Genomic DNA, 24517 nt, shown 5'->3' with positions numbered 1-24517 from the left:
GGATTATTCTAAACCGCAGCAGTTTATAACACGTCATTGAGCTAATATCTACATTTTACAGTCTGGGCTGTTTTCCATTATTATTTACACCTGATATGTGTGGATGAATTTTAATGATTTAAATTCCCTCATCCTCTGGCGGTGACATTTATGCACCGAGCCACAGACTGTACATGACGATGTGCATAACTATTTTTGTTCATCTTAGAAGTCTGCATTTGTTATTATTTTAAGAAATTGTGATGCTGTTGTTAAGAAAGCTTTATATATAATTTATTAGATTATCTTGTTATTGCGTGGCCACAAATGATTAATTCATCCACCGATGTCAACAGGGGCTCCGTAATTTTCTAGTGATTACATTATATTGTTATATTTTATTTTAATCATTTTTTAAATTTTTTTTTTAATATTCATATTTTTTTCGATAAGAGAGGTACCGGATCTGCTCAAATAAGTCCCCGAACGCAGGCAAGCCAACACGCCGGCACAAAGTAGGCACAAGAAGTAGGCAAGATAAGCCATGTTCAGAAGAACCGTTCATGTTTTTCAATATTCTATTCATGTTCAGAAGAACCCATAGAAGTTAAATAACTGCTAGTAATGACATTTGAGAAGTTTGGATTTTTTTAGCAAAGTTTTTTTTGTGGAATACCTGATGGGGCCCAGCCTCACCCAGATACTGCCTCCAGCAGCCCCCAGGTAATTTGAGTTTGAGACCCCTGCTCTAAAGCCAGGGACGCACCGGAGGTAGAAGCGTCGCGAAGCACCACGAAAATCTGTCCGCCTTCCTTACGCGCCCATGTTAAATAATTGGGCTGTTCGAACCGGCAGCGGAGTACTGGGAAGCGGCGAGAAACGCCAGGAAGAACCGGGAAGAGCCGTGGCCGGCTTGCGATCTACAGGGATGGTTTCGGGGTCTGTTCTATTTTTCTCGCTCGCCCGGAGCAAATCGGACCGGCAAACACACTGAAAATATATTTAAACTATATATAAGTGGTATATTATATATTATATAAATGATTAAATATGCATCCCCAACAGTCTCCTCAGCTCTCCCTCCAACCGGTGAAGCCTTCTCCAGGGCGTGAGGCATGAGGAACATCTTTGTGGAAGTCACTTTACTTTACCTCCAGCCTCATCTCTAACTGATACAATGGCCATGCCTCCCACGTATGCTGACCTGGGCATGTGTAACAGAGTTAGGAATGTACTTTATTTAATTTTTTTTATAGTTTGTATTTGTGAATTTTATTAGTTATTTTACCTCATTAACGCTACCTGCGGAAGGGATCTTGCTGTGTATCACCTCTTGTGGTCCTCCGAAAGCTCTTACTTCCTGTAGGCTCTTCCCTCCCTCAGTGTGGTTTTGTACTGCTGAGGGTAGAGATGAGAGATTCCTCTCCTTTCAGCCACTGAAGCAGCGAGTTGATGTGTTCTTGCACTCAGTAGTTAAGTCCTACCCTGAGCTTTTAATTTTCTCTCAGAGCCTTCTACTTCTGTCTCTTGGACAAGCCACGGTAGAGAGAGGATTCTTGATAAAAAAGCATGTTGAAACCTGCAACATCCAAGAAGAGTCGATGGAAGCTCTGCGCTTGATCTGTGACAAGGTCAGAGTCTGTGGGGGGGTTCACAAAGGAACTCCTGGCTTCTGCAGCCTCCGCAAGGTCCAAATATAGGAATCACCTGGAACAAGAACGGAAGAAGAGAGAGACTGCCACACAGGGACTCAAGAGGAAAGCAGCTGGGATGAGCTGGAAGAAAAAGAAAGTCATAAGAGAGGTTTGCGAATTCCTGCAAAAAGATGCAGATCAGCTGGCAGAGCAGGCAGAGGGAAAGTCTGGATCGCTAATGGCTCAGCTGATAACAAAGTCAAACACCCCCAGGAGAAGGCACAAGGAAAAACGCACTGAGCTGGTAAAAACTGACAAGTTGTTGGAAAACAAAGCAACTGAATTGAGGCACATGCCATGAATCCTATTTGTAAGGATCAGATAGTTTTGTCCGTGTTCAATGTTTACAAAAAATACATTTCTGAGTTCTATAAATAAATTGTGCCTTTTGGCTTAGTACCTCAATTTAATCTTTTGAGCTTTATTCCCTCCCGGCCTATCTGAATTCTGTTGTTTTGATACAGTGCTACATAGAAGTTCTGGCAAACTTCATTTAATTTTGCAATCTCAAACTCAATTGTGTCGCTGATGTAACCGGTTAAAGCTCGTAGTGGCGCTGGGGTCTTGAAAAATATTAGAAGGGTCTTGAAAAAGGTCTTGAAAGTATTGAATTTAATATCAGGATTGCTGCATATACCCTGGTAGGTCACCTGCTGAAATGTTCCGTGCTGTTTTATACCTTTCCTTCAGAAATGACCGGTGTAAATTGCATGTCGTCAATATAAGTACACTGTGCTGTTGTTTTGAATGTTTATATGTTTTGTAAATCTTGTAATTTAACGTTCACGGAGATATATTTTATGCGATGGTGGCGCCATTTTGTTTTTGCGTCGCGGATTTCGGCAGCCTTCAAAGTTAATTTATTTTATATTGTAGGTTTAACAACGGAGCAAAGAGAGGTGAAAATATCCACAGCAAACCTTTATAATGGTTTCTACAGGTATGTGGTTTTCCTTTTTGATTTAATAACACGACCAAAGTCACCTTTCTATATTTACCCAACAATGTGTCACTGCTGTATATAATTCTTATGCAGTTGTTATAATCTAAGTTAAAAATGTTTTTCAAGCAATTGTAATTGCTTCTTCTGTGTTGTTTGATGGGTTTTATACATACTGAGAGAAAAGTATGAAAGAGTGTCGTTTTGTGATGCTGAGGGTTTAAAAACGTAGCAAAGAGAGGAGAAAATAACCACAGCAAACCTATATGCTGGTTTCTGAAGGTTTCTTCAGTAAATAAAGAGCCTGAAACCAATCCATGAGTCGCCTGTCCCTCTTCAAGTCAACATCCGTTACACAAGTCTGCCAAAGACATCTTCAACAAAGTCTATAGTTTTGGCTTGGTGAAGCTCGATGTCAAGACAAAGTCAGACAGTGGAGTTGAATTCAAAACATCTGGATCCTCCAACACTGACACCAGAAAAGTTGCAGGTAGCCTTGAAACTAAAGTGGAACAGAAATCACAGTTGAAGATCAGATTGCCAAGGGACTGAAGTTGACTTTTGACACAACCTTCTCACCAAACGCTGGCAAGAAGAGTGGCCAAGTTAAAACCGCCTACAAGCGTGAGTTCGTCAACCTTGACTGTGATGTCGACTTCGACTCTGCTGGCCCCACTGTATAAGAAAATACACTGATACTCTGCCGCTGCTGTGGATAAAACTATGTGTGAGAGTGAAGTAAAAAAAAAGATCACAGATCAATAGGATCTATATCAGCTGATCAGACATCGCTGAAACCTTTATTATTCCTCATCCTTCCATTCGCATGCCATGCACACATCAAGTGATTTGATGAAACACGCAAAGTGTTGGAAAACATTATTAAAACCTATTAATGACTCGGCTCGGTAACTCCGTCACTCCGCTGATAAATAATCTGGCTTCAGTTCACCACCTCACGTCTGCGTCGCCACATTCCCAGTCCCCAAAACATTCGTATGCATGTGTCAAAGTTTGCGTGGAAATACGGACATATTTGGCCCGCGAATGAATTATCTTTGGCCCGAATGATAAGATCTATTTACTATTAGAGCTGGCCCGCCGGCAGTGTTTTGCAAGTTCTCAATACAAAATAAGTATTGAGAATTCCTGAGGGTCAGTGAACAGGTCGGGATGCGGCACGTGACAGTTGTAGACAAATGGCTGGGGGTTTGTGTGGAATGGCAGGCTCTCATTGGCTGATGAGTGGGTGGGTCAAGGGTAAATGACAAATCCCACAATGCACTGCCCGTGTGTCGGCATGTCAAACACGGGCCCGTGAACGCGCGCCTCACAGTCTGTATTACATACATCTTGTGTCAACTTTCAACTATCCCTCTCCCCAAAAATGGCTAAACGAAAGGTGGAATTTGAAAACAGGAGTTTTCAAGACAGGTGAGAGTCACAGTATATCTTCGCGGATGTAAGGGCAAAGCTGTGCGTCTTCTCTGCGGAGACGAGTGGCTGAATGAATGAATGAAAGAAAACAACATGAGAAGACACCATGAAATGAAGCACCAAGACCGATACAAGCGTCTGGACGCGACATAGAGGCTACAGAAGGTAGAGGAGCTAAAAAATAAGTCGGGTGTCACAGCCGGCTATGTTCACTAAAACCAAATCACAAAGCAAGGGTGCTGTTAAAACGTTTCTGTGTGACATCACGAGCCACCTGAATGTGCTCAACCTGCTTTTATATTTATTTATTAGTGCTGTCAGTTTAACGCGTTATTAACGACGTTAACGCAAACCCATTTTAACATAGTCAATAGGGATGAGCGAGTACAGCATTATCTGTATCTGTTTACCATATGAATTATCTGTATCCGTAGCCGTACTCTGAGTGGGCGGTGCCTAACCCAGAAGTGGGTTTGATTTAACCCGGAAGTGGGCTGGGTTTAACCCGGAAGTAGGCTGGGTTGTCTTGAAACTGGCGGGGCTTTAACCAGTATGTTTTTTCAAGCATGCAATTGATATGGGTTGATCAGAAATTGTTATATTTATTGCTGATTAGAAAACTATTACAGGACAGCATCAGCATTGAGCTTCAGATCAATGATTTTGATCACAATAGCAAACAAACTATTTACAGAACAAGTTTTGCAACAATGAATACAACACATGCTGTTGCAATTATGAAGTGAAATGTAATAACAAGTGTTTTCATACTCAACATAACTTTCTTTTTTAACTTTGAAATTTTTTTATGATTTTTTTTAATTTATTTCCACACCAGGTGTGTGTGTGTGTGTGTGTGTGTGTGTGTGTGAGAGTGTGTGTATGAGTGAGTAAGAGAGAGCCAGAGAGAGAGAGGGGGGTGGGGAGACTGTGTTCTACGGATCAAATAGATGCTGTTTGCTATTTCCCGGGGACAAGATTGACAGGAGACGCGGGTCTCTCCTGCTTCGGATGAGGATAATTAAAACAAACACGGTATAATCACATTCATGTGAACAAGAGCAATGCAGCGGAAAAAAAAAAAAAAATCTCTGACAGGCAGAGACGCAACGCGAGTCACTTTCTACCAGCACCACGTCTGAACGAACCCACGTTTAACAGAACTCTACTGGTTAATAAGTAAGTACAAACTGAAATAAAAACAAACTTCAAGCTGAAGAAACCCTAAACGTTAACGGAAAAGACCCGCGAACCTGAGTGACTGAGAACTGTTCTGTGAGTGAGTGAGCAGAGTGGTGTGTGAAGGGGAGGAGCGCTGTGACGCTGTGTGAGGATTTTCATTCAGTCCGAGCACAGATATTGACCAGTATAACTCGTATAATACTCGTGCTCGGCAAAAGTGCTTTATCCGTACCTCATCTCTAGTAGTACATTTTTTTAACGCGAGAATAACGCAGAGCTGCAGCTTCAGTGTCTATGTTCGGATCCAGTCTGACCTGCTCTCGCTTTTTGTTTTAATATTTCGGCAACTAAAATATATATTTTTAAACTATTACACAGTACACGGAACTTCTTCGTGGTTAAGTAACTTGTATTATCCTCTACACGAACATGTGCAGTTCTCGCTCTAACTCTGTCACTCGCACACATCAACAACACTTCACTTCGTCATTGACCCGCGATCCCCAAACAACACCATCCTATTGGTCCAAACAGTCACATGTCCCACCCCGACCCCTTCACTGACCCTCAGACATCAGAACGCTCCTTCGACAGTGTTTTACTGAACATACGTCAAAACCAAACATAAACCCAGTCCGTTACACTATTAGGCTGCAGCAATATGTTTTTATTTATTTCAAAATAGGGTACTTCTTATTTCATACATTTTCCACAAATATGGGGAGGACTCAAATAGCCCTACAAAGTTCTTTGTTTAATTTATTTCAAATTAGGCCGACACTTGCCCATGTATTTTGTTTGTTTATTATTTTGTTGCTTGTCTGTTTGAGAAGCTAGCTGAAAGCAAAGAAGTAGTAGGCTTACCTTTTATTGGTAACCTAACTGTTATGGTTCATTGTTTCTGAAATAAGAGGCCTGACTGCTATGTTCACAGCAAACTTGAAAAAAATAAAATATTAAGCCATGGTTTAACTGCACTATAAGCTGAGTCCTTGTTTACCTGAAATGTGCACTTTATAATTTTATTTTGTACCGCCCTGTTTGGCAATGTTGTTTTTCAATAAAATAAAACATTTGCATAAAAGCAAGCCAATCCACTTTTCCATGTTGATTAGAGCATTAAAACGAAAGTAAAATTATGGAAAAAAAATAAATGAAGGGACATTTAGAATAGATAAAAATTTGCAATTAATTGCGAGTTAACTATGACATAAATGCGATTAATCGCGATTAAATATTTTAATCGTTTGACAGCACTATTATTTATGTATTATTTATTATTTTTATTTCATAATTAATGTTTTATCGGCAATACTCTATAGGCCTTGTTAGTTCCAAGTTCAATATGTGCACTAAGGTTCTTTCAATAAGTTTTCAATAAACGTCGAACCCTTCTGGTCCTTGTCTTGTAGCAATTTTTTAATTTCGGCCCACTGTGTATTTGAGTTTGACACCCCTGTTCTACAGTGTGTGATGGGTTGTATTAGTCTGCTTTTCACATTTTTCATTTCACATTGTTCCCTTTGAAAACTGACAATCTAATCCAAAGTGCTTCTATCTCTGTGCTCACCCAGTTACCAGGAGCAAGAAGTAGAAGAAGAAGAAACAGCAGCAGCGACCAACCAACCAACCCACCCTGGGCTACTATGCTTTCGTTAACTAAAGTTCCTTGTATTTCTTTACTTACGTTTCAACGCGCAAATACCCAGCTCAACGTATTGACAACGCAGAGAATCGGGAAGTCCTGTAACCAGGTGAGGAGGCTTTTATACCTCCCGAAAATTGGTCCGCTTACCAAACAAGTGCTGGCAGGCCCTGCCCCTTTCTGCCCCCCTCTGAATATGTGGGATGAGAGCAGAGTTGATGGTCATAGATGGAGGAAAAGCGTCCATCTGACACTACCAAGGCTGGAGAAATCAGCCCCTGTGCAGATAAGTGAGCTTTCAGAAGCAGCATATGAGAAACTGGCAGAGGAGACTTTGGGAGCTCTGACTGATTACTTTGAAGACCTGACGGAAGAAGCTTTCACTGGAACTGATTACGATGTTGGCTTCTCTAGTGGTGTTTTGATGGTGAAGTTAGGTGGGGAACATGGGACCTATGTCATCAACAAACAAACACCAAACAGACAGATCTGGCTTTCTTCCCCCACCAGTGGACCGAAGCGCTATGACTGGACAGGTGAACACTGGGTGTACATTCGCGATGGTATTAGTCTCCACCAACTACTTTCCAAAGAGTTTTCCACCATCTTCAGAAAAAATATGGACCTCTCTGACCTGCTTTATTCCTGAGAATATATGATTATCTCCGGCATGAGAACTGTGACTCACAGAACTGTTCCATATCATTCCTCTACCAGAGGCATTGTAGTTTGAGGGTTTTAGGATTCTGTGCAGTATCTTGGCTGTTCAATGTATATACATATTTTTCTGATATACAATATATACACTATATCCAAAGATTAACTAATTATGGCATAAAAAGTATGCTGTCATTATATACAAGTGCTTAGGATATAGTTGTATGTAATTATGTTTCAGTCTGTGTCCACTGTTCTGGTGTTTTCTATATGTTTTATTTTCTCTAATAAGGTTATAACAATGTCAAACTAAGGACACATTTTCAATATGTAGAACTCACCCATATTTTGTTTTCTTATAAACTTATTTTTGTCCGTATCCCACAATGTCAACATCTTACTTGTTCTGGACTTAACCATATCCAAACCAATGCATTCTCATGTTTTACAGAGTTGGCATTTTTTCTTTTGAACCAGATCATGTTGTTGCTGATTTCAATAATTATTTTGCAAGTGAATCATGTTCAGTACTAAACATAAATGTTACTTTTTGATGCATTGTCCTGAGTGAAAGGTTGACTGTCATCTGCAGTCCCTTGACTGATCACCAGAGCATGTTAATATGGAGATAACAGCAGCTGCTATTGTCCAATCAGATCAATTGAAACCCATTATATAGGATTCAGACAAAGACAAATTTGTCTGAATCCTATATATGAATAGTAAAGTATCAAATAAGGAATAGGTATTGTAAAAAAAAAGAAAGAAGATAAAACTGGTTTGAAAGGTTGTGATTTGTAATGTTATTTTGCAAAAGAATGCAACCAAAGTTTTCTGTTCTGATTAATGCGCTAAAGAGACATTTCTGTTATTTCAATAAATATTACAGATTTAATTATTATTATTATTATTATTCAGGCATATGAATTGGCTTTTGGGCATGGTAAAGCCCTTTTTTGAGGGCTTTACCATGCTCAAATTCTTACCAAGTGATGAAAATTTACATATTCTGGAGGAATTTTCAATGGGGATCGCGAAATTGCTCAACGGTTCCCCCCGAGACCCCCGGAACGTGTTCACATTGACCGATCTTCACAAAAATCGATACACAGGTGTATCATGACAAGACAAACTAAAAAGTCTGGTGGTGCAATTGGAAAAACACAACAGGAAGCCTGCTCTTTTGCACACACACACTCACTCATTCACATCCAATTGTCTCCCTTTCACTAACTCACTCACTCACTCATTTGTCTCCGTTTTTCTCACACAAACACACACGTCTCCCTTTCACACACACACTCACTATCACACATGAAACACACACACACACACAAACACTAACTCACTCACTCACACACTCACTGAAACTATCACTCACTCTCTCTCTCTCTCATACACACACACACACACACACACGTCTCCATTTCACACACACTCATTCACTCACTTTCTCTCTCTCTTGTTAAAGAGATGTTAAAGTCAGCCGTTTTTAAGCTGTGAAGTAAATAATTGTTTAGTTGTTTCTATTCACAATAAATGTCAGTTTCACATAACATAGCTCATTAAGTGTTTGTGTGTCTGGGTGGGTGTGGGGTTGGAGGGGATTGGTGCTGGGGGGGGCCTCAAAATTGTTCTTTGCCCAGGGCCTCCAATTAGCCAGAACCGCCCCTGCATTCGCATAGCAGTGAAAATTTACAGAGTGTGTCCTGATAATGTTTCCTAGTGGACGCATATATAATGAGAATAAAATTGGGCCGAGCACAGAGCCCTGTGGAACACCATGGTTAACTTTGGTGCACACAGATGACTCATCATTCATTTGCACAAAATTTTGATGACGTGAAAAAACTGTTGAAATTTGTTTAGTAGACAAAAACTGTCCTTGACATCCACCACATCAAAAATATAACTTGTTGACCCACGATGTCCTTGCACTCACACAGGAATATTTCATTGCCAATCTGGTACTAAATGCTCACTGCCAAGTCTGTTGATTATGTCTTTTACATTTTTCACAGTCACAAAGATCTCTTCCTTCCAAAATATCAACTGCTGACTTATAGTGGATGATGTCTTGGGACACGGCAATATTGAATTGCGTGATTTCTTTCTGATGATAATGTGTAACAGGGCAAATTAATAAAAAAAGGGAGTGACTCCAGCTCTGCCAGGTCACAGTTCATGGTGTACTACTGGTAACCTGAGAGTCAGCAGCTTTAACAAACTGGTTAGATGAGTAGTGAAGGGGTGGGTTTCTTGCCCGGCCAAGCTTCTATGGCATTTTTCTTTTTGCGTGGCTCGTTGTGGGTCTCTGGTAGGCAGGGGGCTATAACAGGGTTAGGGTTGAGGGTGACAGGAGGCTGGTGAGCCTCTGGGGCCAGGTCCACCGCTGGTGCTGGATTAGGGAAGGGCAGGGGAAGCCCTCCCTGCATGGCAGCACCTCCCAGAGCTCTAGTTGGCTGGTTCTCGTGACTAGTGGGAGGCAAGTCCCCGTAGAGACCCCCGCCCAAGCTGTAGCTGTGGAAACGTTTTGAAATCATGTCATCCAGACCCAAGGTGTTTTGGCCCTCTGATCTCAGTTTCTTGATAGGGACGACAGCAGTCTGCACCATATTTCGAAAGCGTCCCACCGAGGGGCCAATATCCTCTGGATTAATGATGGTGTCCTCCTCACTGAAAGTAACTCTGGAGCTTCTCCGTTTCCTCTTGGGCCTCTGGATTTCACGGTTTCCCTCTTCAATGGTTAGGAGCGAGATGCGCTTGTTGTGAGCTGTTTTGAACTCTGTCAGGTTCTCTAGCTCCGTCTCTTCTTCTGGAAGCCCAAGCAGCCCTTTTAGTTACTCATCCAATCCTGTCTTACTGTCCCCTGTACCAGCAGTGCCTTTGTTTTGGGGTTTCTCTCTGATGGTGTAGGTCCGCGTCGAGGCCCCGAAGGATATCGTAGAGTCTATGGAGACCTGCTGAGGCTTGTGTGCCTCAAGGCGGATGTGTCCGAGGAAAGTACCGTGTGTGCTGTTGAGGTCTATGAGGAAGACCCTTATCAGATGTTTGTGGTAGACCAGGGCGGCGTGGACACGTGAGCAGGACTGGTGGTCGATGGTGAAGTCACACCAGTCGGGGTTCCTCCCGAACAGGTAGTACTTCTTGTAATCGATGAAGAGTTTTTCTACCAGTTTGTCTCCCTTCATCACGTCTAGATGGAGCCCTTGAGGAGCCTTTCCTGCCCATGTCGGACAATCAAAAGGAGGGGGATTTCTCTCTGTGATTATTTTAGTCGCCATCTTACCTCATCTTTGCAGAGCACTGGGCGGGGCCGAGCACATGCATTTTGAAGCGTTGCATGCGGTTTGCCTGAAAATAATAAATAATGACTGAGGAAATATTGACTCAAAGAGCTGTTCAGGCTTGGACTCTGATCATGAGACATACGTTTGGTGGTGATAGGACAATGCACAGTGGAGTTATGACAACATCGTCTCCTTTGGCGAAGGATGAACCTTCGCCGTACCTCAATGTTTACACGGTTTGAGAAATGTACCAATTCTGAGAGAGAGACATCACCTTTGCAAGACATAAAGATTCCTTTGATCTATGACCACTGACACTGTCACTGCAGGAGTGGAGTTGTTTATTAACGGCTCAGCATCAAAGGATTCATAGTCCATGTATGTTCCTGGTACAAGTACCTCAAAGTAAAAATGTGGAATATGGCCAAAATGGCCACTAAATGCAAAATAGCAGGCTTTCTGTTGCGTTTTTCAAATTGCACCTTTGTTTTTTGTTTGCCTGGTCATGATACACTGTATCGTTTTTTGTGAAGATCGGTCAATGTGAACACGTTCCGGGGGTCTCAGGGGGCACCGTTGAGCCAACACTTCAAAGGATTATAGATTCATTGATTCCTCTGATGTCTTAGATTGACGCAAATACCTCACAGTTTCAGTGGTCATAGATTCCTTTGATGTCTTCGATGCAAAGAGGATCTGAAGTTTTTTTGACCTGAACAGATCAGTCTGTATTTAATGATAGAGATAGCACCACCGACTACCAAAGAGAGGTAAGCCTAGTTTTACAATATTAATTCAATTAAAATGAAATGGTAACTGTGTTGACTACACTTGACGCTGTAGACCAGCAGTATGTTCCGGTTTTCTGATCTAGATATCTATAAAACACTCAAATGTTTTCAAATTTCACAACCTAATTTCCCAGGTTTCAAGCAGAATCAAAATAACAATTACATATAGCATAACATATGTTTTCAGCGTTGACATGGGGGGTTAGCAGGTTCTGGCGTTCTTTTAGTTACGTAACCCTATAAACATTTTAATAATTGGGCTGTTCGCACCGGCAGCGAAGTACTGGGAAGCGATGAGAAATGCCGGGAAGAACCGGGTAGCGCCGCCGCCGGCTCGCGATCTACTGTGATGGTTTCGGGGTCTGTTCTATTTTTCTCGCTTGCCGCGAGCAAATCGGGCCGGAAAACACACTGAAAATCTATTCTAAACGATATAAGTGGTATATTATATATTATCTAAATGATTGAATATGCATCCTCAACAGTCTCCTTCAGCTCGCCCTCCAACCGGTGAAGCATTCCCCCAGCCGTGCGGTGTGAGGAACATCTTTCTGGAAGTCACTTTACTTTACCTCCAGCCTCATCTCTAACCGATACAATGGCCGTGCCTCCCACGTATGCTGACCTGGGCAAGTCTGCCAAAGACATCTTCAACAAAGACTATTGTTTTGGCTTGGTGAAGCTCGATGTCAAGACAAAGTCAGACAATGGAGTTGAATTCAAAACATCTGGATCCTCCAACACTGACACCAGCAGAGCTGCAGGTAGCCTTGAAACTAGATACAATAGGTCAAAGTATGGTCTGACCTTCACTGAGAAGTGGAACACCGACAACACCTTGGTAACAGAAATCACAGTTGAAGATCAGATTGCCAAGGGACTGAAGTTAACTTTTGAAACAACCTTCTCACCAAACACTGGCAAGAAGAGTGGCAAAGTTAAGACCGCCTACAAGCGCGAGTTCATCAACCTTGGCTGTGATGTCGACGGCGACTTGTCTGGCCCCACTATCCACGGGGCTGCCGTTATCGGCTACGAGGGGTGGCTCGCCGGCTTCCAGCTGAGCTTCGACACTGCCAAATCCAAGATGACTCAGAACAACTTTGCCATTGGTTACAAGACTGGAGACTTCCAGCTCCACACCAATGTGAATGAAGGAGTAGAGTTTGGAGGCTCCGTCTACCAGAAGTTGAGCGACAAGCTGGAGTCAGCCGTCAACCTGGCCTGGACCGCTGGCAGCCACAGCACACGCTTCGGTATTGCAGCAAAGTACCAGCTGGACAAGGATGCCTCCATCAGTGCTAAAGTGAACAACAATAGCCTTGTTGGTGTTGGATACACCCAGACTCTTAGACCAGGCGTGAAACTCACCCTGTCCTGCCTGGTCGATGGAAAGAACATCAACTCCGGAGGCCACAAGCTCGGTCTGGGTCTGGAATTTGAAGTCTAAGCTTTCGTCATACTGCAAAGGACTAGAGAATATCAGAAGAATCTGGCCTTAAAATGTATGTCCAACTCAAACCAGCAAAGGGATATCTGGGAGAGATCGAGAGAAAGGCTACGACAGCAAACTTCTAACTTGGGTGCCACTTCCAACTCGATGCTTCTGTCATTTTTTTGGCTTTGTAACTGCGTCTATTCAAGAGACAGTTGGTGGCGTAGTATTTATAAAACATTGTCATTGTTCCTGTACAGCACTGACATAATAATGAAATCCAATACAATCCCTTTGCCTATCATCAGCTGTGTGTGACTTTATTTGGAAATTATCCCAGACACTGTCTGTGTGAAGAGTCAGGCCGCTGCTCGCCAGAGAATTGGCGCTTCCGCCTCATGTTCTCCCCGACGTTCACACTGCGGTGTCACTACGCAAAGTAGAGGAGGAGAAGAAAGAACAATATAGAGGTACGAATAACCTTGATTGTGGACATCATGAATGTTTATTTTTGTCCACATGACATGATATGCTGTCAGTATAGCAGATTTTAGACTTTTAATTTTGTATTATTTTTTACAGCTTTATAGCTTACAACATTGCCAGGGCTGGCCCTGCTGTCAGTGTGATAATAGTTGGCAGGCAAGCCTGTCAATCACTCATTTTCATGCCCGTTGCTAGCCAATGGCCTTGAGGCTGAACAGACCAAAACGGCCACGCAAGCGGTTAGCTGCAATGCTAAGGAGAAGTTTTTCAAAGAGGTCCAGGATGCTCACTCATTCCACACTATCTCATAACAATTTGATAGTAAGTCATAATTATGAGATATCTTAGTATCTCATAATAATGAGATACTAAGATATAATTATGAGATACTAAGTCATAATTATGAGATAGTATCTCAAGGCATAAAAATGAGATATAGGATTTTAATTTTCACAGTGGCAGAAATGGGCTTCCATAGCACACAGACAAACGTTCGGTTACTCAACAGGATTAAGACTGTAGTCACAGTAATGATTAAGGTCATGTTTACGCCATTCTCCTTATGTCCATGTCGTCTAAAGCTTAAATGTGAACGTTAGACTTTGTTAGACAAATAAATAACTTTTGTAAACAACCCAAAAAAATGTATATATAAATATATCTGATGACCGTAATGCAGGTTTGTGACTATCCAACTTCACTTTTGCCCCCTTGTGTTTCCCATTAACCTGCTTTGCTTCGTTATCTATTAATAATTATGCTGAAATATTTTTTTTGCATTATGCTTTCATTTGTCAGACAATATAAAGAGAAAGGAAGTATGGAGAGAGGTTAAGAGGAGGGAGTTTAACATTAATCATAGTTCTCCCAGACAGGAACTGAGCATAGATGTTGCAGTTATAAGGTATTAGGCACCTTTAACACCAGGCTACTGGTAGTAAATAATATCAATATTATCACATCATAATTTAGTAATGCTTTAAGTAAAAGATTTACAGTAGCAGCAACAGTTTTTAACAGAAACATATGGAGTTCATCCGTGGCCAAGTAAATATTTTGAAACTGAGAATGCTATCATTTCTTCTCTGAGCAAAGTGCTTCTTCCAGAGTGCGTCTGGAGGCTGCACCAGGTTACGTCCAACAGCTGAGTATAGTCTGCTGCTGTCATAGTAAATCAGGTGCTGAATACACACAGGTCGAGGCTGAAACCCCAACAAAAACTGTGCTGCAGATTTGCACAATTTTCTTAGTGAATCAGTCCCCGAGGCTGTTCAGGCTATGACAACCTCATTAGCCAAAGGTGAGTCTGTGGTCCTGTTGTAGCATTGATTCATTAATTGATTATTCATCTACAATTGTTAACAAGGCTAATGGTAGTTTCTTTCTTCCAGAATGGGGTCAAGAGGTATGTTTATGTGTGAGCACAGTAATCCAGATAAACTGCTGTGCACTGCTTCCCTGCAGGCAGGACACATCACAGCTCTCAAACCCTCAGACAGACACACATCCCACACAAGCTACCAAAATACCAAGCAGAAAACTCTTTGACCCTTGACGCTTGAACCCAATTATTTCAAAATGCAGAGTCATGTAACCAGAATCGTCTTGTACTCGGAGGTAGTAAATTAGTAACAAGAGTTATTTATAATATTGACGGTAGCTTATTTAAATTTAACTCATAACCGCAGCTATTTTCAGGTTACAATGTTTTTTCTCAACCCTGAACTTTAAATCGCCTTTAAAATCTTTAAACCATAAAAATATTTAATTCAACTTTGCTTTTACACTCCAGTCAAAAGGACTAGAGACACAAGTTAAGTACCTGTATTGCACAGAAGGACCTTTTAATTATTTGCAAGAAACACCATAACAGGTTTAGTGTAAGCAAAAACTCAAACTTCTGTGCTTTAAAAGACAGAAATATGATAAAAAACTAAAAAAAAAGTGCTGTGACATAAATCAATAAATAAATTATGTGTGTGTGCGTGTGTGTGTGTGACAGGGCGACAGAGTAGGATAATCACAAGGCCAACAGCTGCTGGTGTGACCAGTAACAGGTGCTCCAAGGTAAAGCAGAGGTGGACCAGAGAGACAAACACATTTAGACAAATATAGTTTGCTGATACCTATACTTCTGCATATCTGTCCACATGTGATACATGTATAGCTCCCTCCAAAACAACTACAGTAAATAGGTTGAACATGCTGTTCTGTGAAGCTATTTGAAGGCATTAGCTGTCTCAGACACACAGACAAATACCCAAAGTAGTATAAAGAAGAGCAGGACAAATGTTTGATATTGACAGAGACATAAAGAGTCAGTAACACAGAGAGAGAGAAACACACACTGACCGATGACAGACTGACTGAAGTACTGATAGTGTGGTTGGCAACAGTGGACAGGGACATTTATTTATAGCAACATTACAAGTTTCCACGATAGTTTCCACCTCACGGGCCAGAGATTCTCGATGCACATGGCTATCTCTGACCGACTGCGCTTATCGTCACACAAGTACCAGAGCTACTCTGTGGCTAGAAGCTTATAAAACACTGCGAGGCACAAGGCTGTGGCTGTCCTGAAGACACAGCGTTAATTATTTTCTCTCTTCTCGTAGAGGGAACGAGCAGTGAGCAGTCATCATGGAGTAGTATTAGAAAATGAAAACTAGAGGTCAAGCGCCGCCAACACAGGATCCTATCCTCCCCATTTTGGGACTGAGGCACATGTTTTTGTAAGAACCTCTCTGCCTGTTTTATGTTCGCTCCTTTTAAACTCCACATTCTCAGTTTACAGGATTTCTGTAAAAGAAAATATTTAGGCTGGAGAACAAGCTACTGTAAGAAAACCCTGCTACTTTCATCACTCAGGCTACACAAGTGTTTAGGCTCTGAATCAGTTAAATCCCCGTCTATACTCACAGGCCGGAAAATGAATATCACAAGATAACAACGTACACTATACATGGATTTAAAACAGGAATTGCTCGAACAATGGATCGTCTCCTACACATAAAAACAGTTGTTTCATTGTAAAATGCAGAATTTAACTGCAGGTGCTGTTATCAAAGACAACGGGGGCAACAACTCTTGTAATTGATAATACATGTTGGGTTCTGCACTGGTTACCGAAGCTGCTTTTCTTCCAGAAGGAGATAAAGTGATGGGAGCCTGAAGAAATCAGCGAATGTTATGTCAATACAGATAAGTTCTAATCAGTAAGCGGTTGTGTGTTTCTACATCACTGTCTCCAACATCTCAGTTTCTGCCTGTCCAGAATAAAACGCAGCCCCTTGAGTTTAAAAAAAAAAAACAGGACCAGCAGCATCTCCATACTTCTTTGTGTTAGCGACTCTAAATCTATTTTAGAGAGGTATTGTGGACGCCAGGCATATATCTGTTTCAGCGTAGATGCGTTTTCAAACAAATACTTATTAGTGATAATGCACGTTTGCTTCGTCCTGTCGACTCCAGCCACAGGCTGAGTAATACAAATAATTACCTGTTTTACACCATGTTTCCTTTCATATTCAACACTGGACAATAATCTTATTACCCACTGACAACATCATGTACGTGTATAATTTTGTATCAGTTTGTTCCAGTTCTTTTTTCCCATGAAAATACCTTAACAAAGCATTTGTTTATGTCGGTGTCCTGATACTACCAGACCTCTGCAGTCTCCCATTTGTCCTTACTGCAGTGGTACCTCTTTAAAGAGAGCTCACAGACATACACTGTAGTCTCATTTTTAAAGATGACTCACTAAATACCCAAACACAACTGAGCGCTGTAGGAATTAGTGAATGTTACTCAGAAGGACACGGTGCATTTCACTGGGGATACATTCATCTGCAGATTAATACATGTGGTGATTCAGAGAGTGTGCACAGGAGTCATCAGGATGACAAATGTTGAATCAACTCAAAATAAACTGTAGTCTGTTCTGAAAAGAAAAAAAAGAACGTGACTCGTTCAATTATTTGCAATAGCTTCTGGACAAACAGTGGAGCTCTATGGTAATGAGGAATAGAATACAATATATAAGATATATACTTGTTGAGATCAGTTTGTTGTTGATTTAGATCTTCTGGCAGTAATAATACATGTATCGTTGAAACCAGTTTGATCACAGCGATTTGTCATTATGTCCTGCTGCTGGTACAGTGATAATCTCCACCATTTACTGTACATTTTTAAGTACAACGGTCATCCCAACACACAGGTGAATCAGGTGTTTTCACCCACCTCTGTGTTATGGGTTGCGGTCATGTGTCTATGAACCAGTCAAGGGATTTAGATTGCAGTGTTACTACATAGTAACTATAAATACAAACTGCCCCCTGAGGCAGCATCACTTTCTTCCTGGTTTATCTGTCAATCTGTCCACTAACCAGATGATCGGCGGTTCGATCCCCTTCTCCCCCAGTCTGTGTGCTGAAGTGTCCTTAGGCTGATACTGAACCCCAAATTACCCCTGACGGCTGTGCCGGCAGTGTATGAGGAGTTTGTGATAGAGAAAGTGCTGCACATAGATGCACTGTATGAATCTGTGGGTGAATGGCCCTGTGCTGTAAAGTGGTCATCAAGACTAAAAGGGGCTATATAAATACAGAACATTTACTATTTCACCTGTGTGGATTTTATATAATGTTAAATGATTTACTGAACCGGTGTAATATTCTTCATACATTACATATCAGCTATTTCGGAATCCGTTTAGCAATTGACACAACCTTCAGAACCTAAGTTCACAACTTTAAAAAAAGGCTCTTTTCACTCAATAGGAAGCATTACATCTATACATGACTGAAAGATTCACATTACACTTGCGGAAAATTACTTAACGTGATCTCAGCCAGGTATTATTTATATACTGATTAATGTGACAATCATTCAGTTAACTGAGTCAAGGATTATGGATTGCAGTGCTATTACAACTGTAAATAAAAACTCTGCCACCTGAGCCACTATCACTTGTGTATGATGAAAAAAAAATTCTGCTAAGTTTTTCAAAATGATGTAACTCATGAAGTTATGCTGGTGCATGCATGTGCACCCCATCTGCAAGGAGGTGTTAACGAGGTGCTGAAAATGCCAAGGCTCATACAGCCATGGTGATGTGAAGCCAAAGAAAAATAGTACCACAAAACACACACGGCACACACGGGAAGGCAATCTGAGTCTTTCCTGGTTTTGATTATAGTTAATATGAGTTGAAAATAAACAGCGAGGGGCTGTACACCAGATTTCCATAACCTCCAGGGGCTTTCCACCTCTGAATAGAAGGATGAAGGAACCCAAAACTATAACATGGATCATGTTTCTATAAACTCAAATAAGACTTAAAGCCCATGACAGACAGATCATCCTCACAGACCACCGTGCTGCTGATACCAACAAGACTCACTGCACCTGGAAGTTTTTTTTCCATACATCCTTAGAATTTGGAAAATTGAACTTCATATGTGTCAATTCAAATATAAATATAGTCCCTGGTTTTAGCTTCACTATATTGGTGCAAGTGGGTGCGATTTTGTTCTAACAGTAAAAGATATGAGCTGGACCTGTTTCACTTTAATCCATGCCACCACCTAGTGGTGAAACTGTGTGCTGCTAGTAAGTAACGTATGTCACCTGCTTATGGTTAAAAAGTGAATGTTCGCCCCAGAGCAGCCATACTTAAGGACCCTAGAGCAACAAGAATAGAAATACAGGAGTTGGTTTCTCATGTTGGTTTGCTGATTTTGTCTGTAAACACAAGACCAGGAGGAAGATGAGGATGATCTGCAGCATCGACAGAAGAATCAGAATCAAAAATACTTTATTGATCCCAGGGGGAAAGTTTGTTTGTTACAATAGCTCCATGCAACAGTAGAAATATAAGCATATAAAGATAAAAAAAAAACAAATAAGAATAAAATAAAATGAGCGTTAGGGGAATGTATTGTCAGGAGTTCTCTGCAGAGACTTGGTGCAGATGATTTCCATATGGTTCACTAAAGATCTGCCTGGATGTTGATTCATCTACAGCCAATTGCTTCGTAATTGTTGCCGATGTTACATCCTCAGTTCTGCTACAGAAACACACACATTTTCATTCATATTTGTGGCATTCTCTCTTGTGCAGTTTGGTTTTGTTTCCCTGTCGGGCGGTACATTTTGTACCTACCTGAAGAATGTTTTTCAAGGCCCGACTATACCTTGAATAAAAGTTTAAGCTAACAATTTAGTAGCACTTACATGGCACAAACTTATGGCACTTTGTATTTTTGCTTTCTTGAAGAAATATAACTTACTTGATTCGTGTTGTTCTGGGTTTTGTACCCTCATGGTTGAATATACTTATTGTAAGTCGCTTTGGATAAAAGCGTCAGCTAAATGAAATGTGGTTCTTACACAGTAAGGCCCTATAGCAAAGCTGGGATTCAAACCATCTTGCTGTAAAGCGAGAGTGCTCACCACTGTATCACCCCGCTGCTCACGGTGAAAGAGCCAGTCTGTTAAAACAAAGCCCGATAAAGTTCAAGAGGCTAGGTTGGTTTGCTGAGTGAAAAACTTTGGATTTCAGAGTGTCCCCTTCCTCCTCGTCTTCCTCTTCCTCCTCTTTGTGGAGAGTTTGAGCTTCTTGCCTCTGGACAGTGACTCACAGAACCAAAGACTAGGCCTCACATGGTGAAACATGATTTAATCGGCCATTCTCTCAAACTGTTCAATGCCCGGAATGACATTCCCACTGGAGGGCGCTGACAGTGATGTGGTTTCAACCATTGGTGAAGGATTTGGATGATAAAAGCTACTCCAGATTTTGTGCTGTATTGTATCATGCCATATTGTATCGTGCTTTATTTTATCTTGCTTTGTAGTGTATCGTGCTGTAGGATATCGTACCGTAGGACATTGCGCTGAATAATATCATAATAATAATAATATTTTATTATAATATATAAAACATACGATTTTAAATAGCATTTGGCTCTGATTGTATCTATACCACCACTGTGCAGCAGCCGACACAATTAGTTCCACATTACTGCAACGGTTATGACTTACAGCTGGCAGTGAGGGCAGCCTGATACCTGATACGTTTTCGGTGTCAAGGCAGAAGAAGAAATTCTCACTCTGTCTCCCACGTGAATGAAATATACCAGTGAGAGTCGTATTTAGACACAGACCGCTAAGGTATTAACAACATCAGTGTGACATAAACAGTAAATGTCCCAGCATGCACTCAGTGTGGTGTTGCATTACAAAGAAGCAGTGTAACCTGTCAAAAGATCATGATACTGCTCCTTGTTACACTCACAGGTTAGTTTATAGCAATAAACCAGCCAAGTTCTCGATGTTCTAGGTTTTTTAAACATGTAGTTAACATGAAGTGGCCAAATATGACAAGTCTTGTTCCTTCTATGAATGAACCAGTGAAAGTGCTGTAGCTGTTGTCACCAGCCTGCCAGAGACGGAAAGTGACAGGAGGAGGATATCCCTATCTGCCAATGCCATGAAATTCAAGACGGTGCCCCATGATTCACGCACACACAAACACACACACACACACACACACACACAAACACACACACACACACACACACACACACAGAGAGCGGGCTTAACGCAGAGACATATTTACAAAAATGCAAGAGCACACGTAATGAAGAACACACACATAGCCTTAACGTAGGGAGACATTTACACTGCAACACACACACACAGCATAGCAAGCACACACGCAGTTATTTTTGAGGGCTTGCATTCACCTCAGCTGTGCACACTCTCGGCCTCACAAGCTCTGGAGACAAAGGTAAGGACGATAGATCAGATCTCAGCCTCTTTAACAGACACTTATAACCACTGAGGGTGTATTTTGTAGGCTTAATTCAGTTGGGTAACCTGGAGAGATGCCAGTAATGTGCTGTTCAGCCACTAGTTAATGAGTGTATATGTTGACTGAGCGTGTATCTTCATTATCAGCAGTGCCTGCCACGGACTTAGCTGGTGTGTGACTTAAAGTCATGGTGATTCCACTACCTACAGTGGTGAAACTAGGGGGCTTTGGAAATAGCAGTGGTCTACAACATAGCTCTTAAATGTGTAGTATGCTATGTATTGATCTTCAACCTCTTAGATTATATTATTTAAGTCTGTGTACATCCTGATATGACACAAAGATTTAAACACATCCACTGCTTTTACTATTACAAATACATGGTCAAACACTGCTGGTTATTTGAAGAGAGGGTTCTTGATTTAACACTGGGATCCCCCTACGTCATTGAATCACTCTCTCCACATGGGGGCGGTGCTACACAGTTTACTACTGGTTCTATCCAATCGGAAGAGCGCCTGGTTGTGTAACCATTAGTTACCGGAGCAGCACTGTGGTATTATGGGATGGACACATGGCAGCCTGCAGTGGAGCGCTGCACGGCGGATGGTGTGTGTGTGTGTGAGTGTGTTTAAGCTGATGATGTCGTGGCGCTGCAGATGATCGCTGACACTCCGGGACTCTGTGTGTATTTCCTGTTTTTTTATTCCTCTTGTCATTAGGTCCGTGCAGAACTGACTCTGTGGATAAACAACTCTCCCATCGTGTAAACAGATGCATGCGAGTTCAACAGACCCAGGATATGTTCCCCGAGATCCAGCTGAACTTAACCTAACAAACACAGTCAGGCTGAGCGGTCACTTAGATAACCCGGGTTGTCCTCATCAAGCTCTGAGAGGCATGTACATGAAAGGGGCGGTATTTACTGCGTATGGCCAATCACAGACATGGAGAAGTTTGACTGGCAGCAGAGCCTCACGTTAAACAATGAGGAGCAAACTGTTATATTATAAAATATGAGGAGAACAAAGACATCATCCAGACTAAAAGAAACACAGTTACAGCTGCTGAATGCAGAAGAACAGCTGGTAAAACCTCTGATTGGGTAATGTGTCAGGTGCAGAGCCCTGTGACATTTGGAAAAAATATATTACGTGACCACAATATGATAACGCAAGATAAATAACTCTAACAAGATCTATGGAGCTGAGGTGAAGAAGTCTCTTGGATGAGCAATGAAGCTTTTCACTGAATCACATGATGTAGCTTCTGTTTTTGTGCGCCATGGCCCACGGAACGTGACTGCGCATTTGGTATCTAGGTGACAGGGTGCGTCTGCTGCATCTGGAAACAGGAAGAGAATGAGATGTAATGGGTGTGTTAGCAGCAGAGATCGAATTAACTACCCAGACATTGTTTTAAACGTCCCTTATCCTTCCCTTTAAAGGTACAGTGTGTAGAACTTAGAGACATCTAGTGGTGAAGTTGCATGTTGCAGCTGAAAACCCTTCACCTCACCCTCCCCTTACAAAGAGAGAAAGAGAACCTGCTGTTGCCTTCAGTTGGCGTAAAAACTCTAAAGGTGTTTAGTATGTCCAGTTTGGTCTACTGTAAAAAAACATGCAATGAAAAAAATATTGAATATTGATCATAAACTGATGAAAAAACAGTAAAAGTAAAAGGGTAACTTATAATTGATCAGTGCAATTAAATAGCTATTAAGACCTGCAGACAACATCTAATTTTTATAGAAATATACAAGCCATCCTACATTAGACTGTTATAATTTTTTGTAACCTACCATGTGTTTAAAGGATGATTAATGGTCATATGAATGATACATTTTTGTGTTGACAAGTGACAATATAACTTACTACATCAATAATGCAATCATTTAAACATTTAAATAAAAAAACAGTAATAGAAACATTTATTCTTTCCCATTAAACCCTCAAAAAATTCAATACAGTAAATCAAGCCACAAAATGTAACTTAGTCTTCCACATCCAATATCTTTCACCTGCTCAATTTATTTCTAGCTGGTTTTCCTGGTTTTTGGGGTCTTTGCTGTCAAATAATATCTGGTTTTCTTGCACAGAATGTATATGTACTTGTACAGATATGTTCCCGAAAATCAGGGCCTGTTTGAGGGTTAAGACTTGATATTATCATTTGGGTTAGAGTTAGGTTCAGGTTATGTGTTTAGTAGCGATGGCTTAAGTGATAGTAAAGGGTGATGGACTGCATGAGTGCCCTCAATTAGTTAAATGAGTGCGCATGTGTGTTTGTCTGTGTGTGTGTGTGTGTGTGTAGGGCTAGGCCAGCAATCTAAAAGTCGACTGACTGGTAGTAAAGTAAATAATAAATAATACGATGTTTTCTGGATTATTATCAGCTCATTTGAAGTTAAATGAACTGTATACAGCTGTATGATTTTTTTTACACTCCATTTGAACTATTTAACCGAATGGACTTTTGATGAAGTTATATTTTTTGACTTGTTTGATAAACTTTCAGTTTTTTAGCTCTCTATTTGATAAAAGAGATATATCCCATTTCTTCTGTATCCCCAGATTAAGCCGTCCTTACCCCAACGGTCACAGCCTCCACTGCCATCATGCCCGGTGAGGAGAAGGCGCCACAGCAGGCCCGCCAGAGGAAAAAGAACAAGAAGTCCCGCTCCAGGGTGAAGAGCCCAGCAGATGGGAGTCCCACTGACCGCTTGGGAGGCACCTCAGAGGGGCAGGATGACCTCATCTCACCCCCTGTCCTCCAGCCTCTGCCTCCTAAAAGGCAGGCAGAGGAGAGGCCGAAAGTGTCAGTGGCCAAGATGGAGGAGGAGTCGTCCATAGCGATCTGTCTTCAGGTGCTATTTCCCTACCTGCTGGCTGGGATGGGCATGGTGATGGCTGGCATGGTACTGGACAGTGTTCAGGTGAGTGTGCACAGTCCTGCAGCAACAGGAAATCACAATTCAAATCAATATTAGTATCACGTCTTTAATAACTTGTTTACCAAAGTTTTTGAAGATGTTACAATTCACTTGGACTCGAGTGAACTTGATTTTGGCAGACAAGGGTCAACGATCAAGGTCATAGTGGCCTCACAAAATATGTTTATGTTTTTCTTGAACATGATATCAAAAGATCATCTTGG

General features: G+C 41.4%; 1 protein-coding gene and 2 pseudogenes across 1 annotated transcript; 2 read left to right on the top strand and 1 right to left on the bottom strand.

Annotated features, from left to right (window-relative positions):
• The first annotated feature begins 1156 nt into the window (after positions 1 to 1156).
• LOC133004517 (voltage-dependent anion-selective channel protein 2-like) lies at positions 1157 to 3296 on the top strand (annotated as a pseudogene).
• Positions 3297 to 9765: 6469 nt separating this feature from the next.
• Positions 9766 to 10818, bottom strand: LOC133005768 (nuclear inhibitor of protein phosphatase 1-like; annotated as a pseudogene).
• A 1343-nt stretch (positions 10819 to 12161) lies between these two features.
• LOC133005463 (voltage-dependent anion-selective channel protein 2-like) lies at positions 12162 to 13065 on the top strand. Its single transcript, XM_061075147.1, has one exon. The coding sequence runs from the start codon at positions 12214 to 12216 to the stop codon at positions 13063 to 13065; it is 852 nt and encodes a 283-aa protein (XP_060931130.1). The 5' UTR covers positions 12162 to 12213.
• The last annotated feature ends 11452 nt before the right edge of the window (positions 13066 to 24517 follow it).

Source organism: Limanda limanda, chromosome 7 (genome assembly GCF_963576545.1).
Source record: "Limanda limanda chromosome 7, fLimLim1.1, whole genome shotgun sequence".
Taxonomy (NCBI): domain Eukaryota; kingdom Metazoa; phylum Chordata; class Actinopteri; order Pleuronectiformes; family Pleuronectidae; genus Limanda; species Limanda limanda.
The sequence above is the reverse complement of the archived record's forward strand: the minus strand, read 5'-3'. Positions and strand labels throughout refer to the sequence as shown.

Excerpts from the sequence above, each read along its gene's own strand:
- LOC133005463 (XM_061075147.1), top strand. The coding sequence starts at position 12,214 with ATGGCCGTGCCTCCCACGTATGCTGACCTGGGCAAGTCTGCCAAAGAC.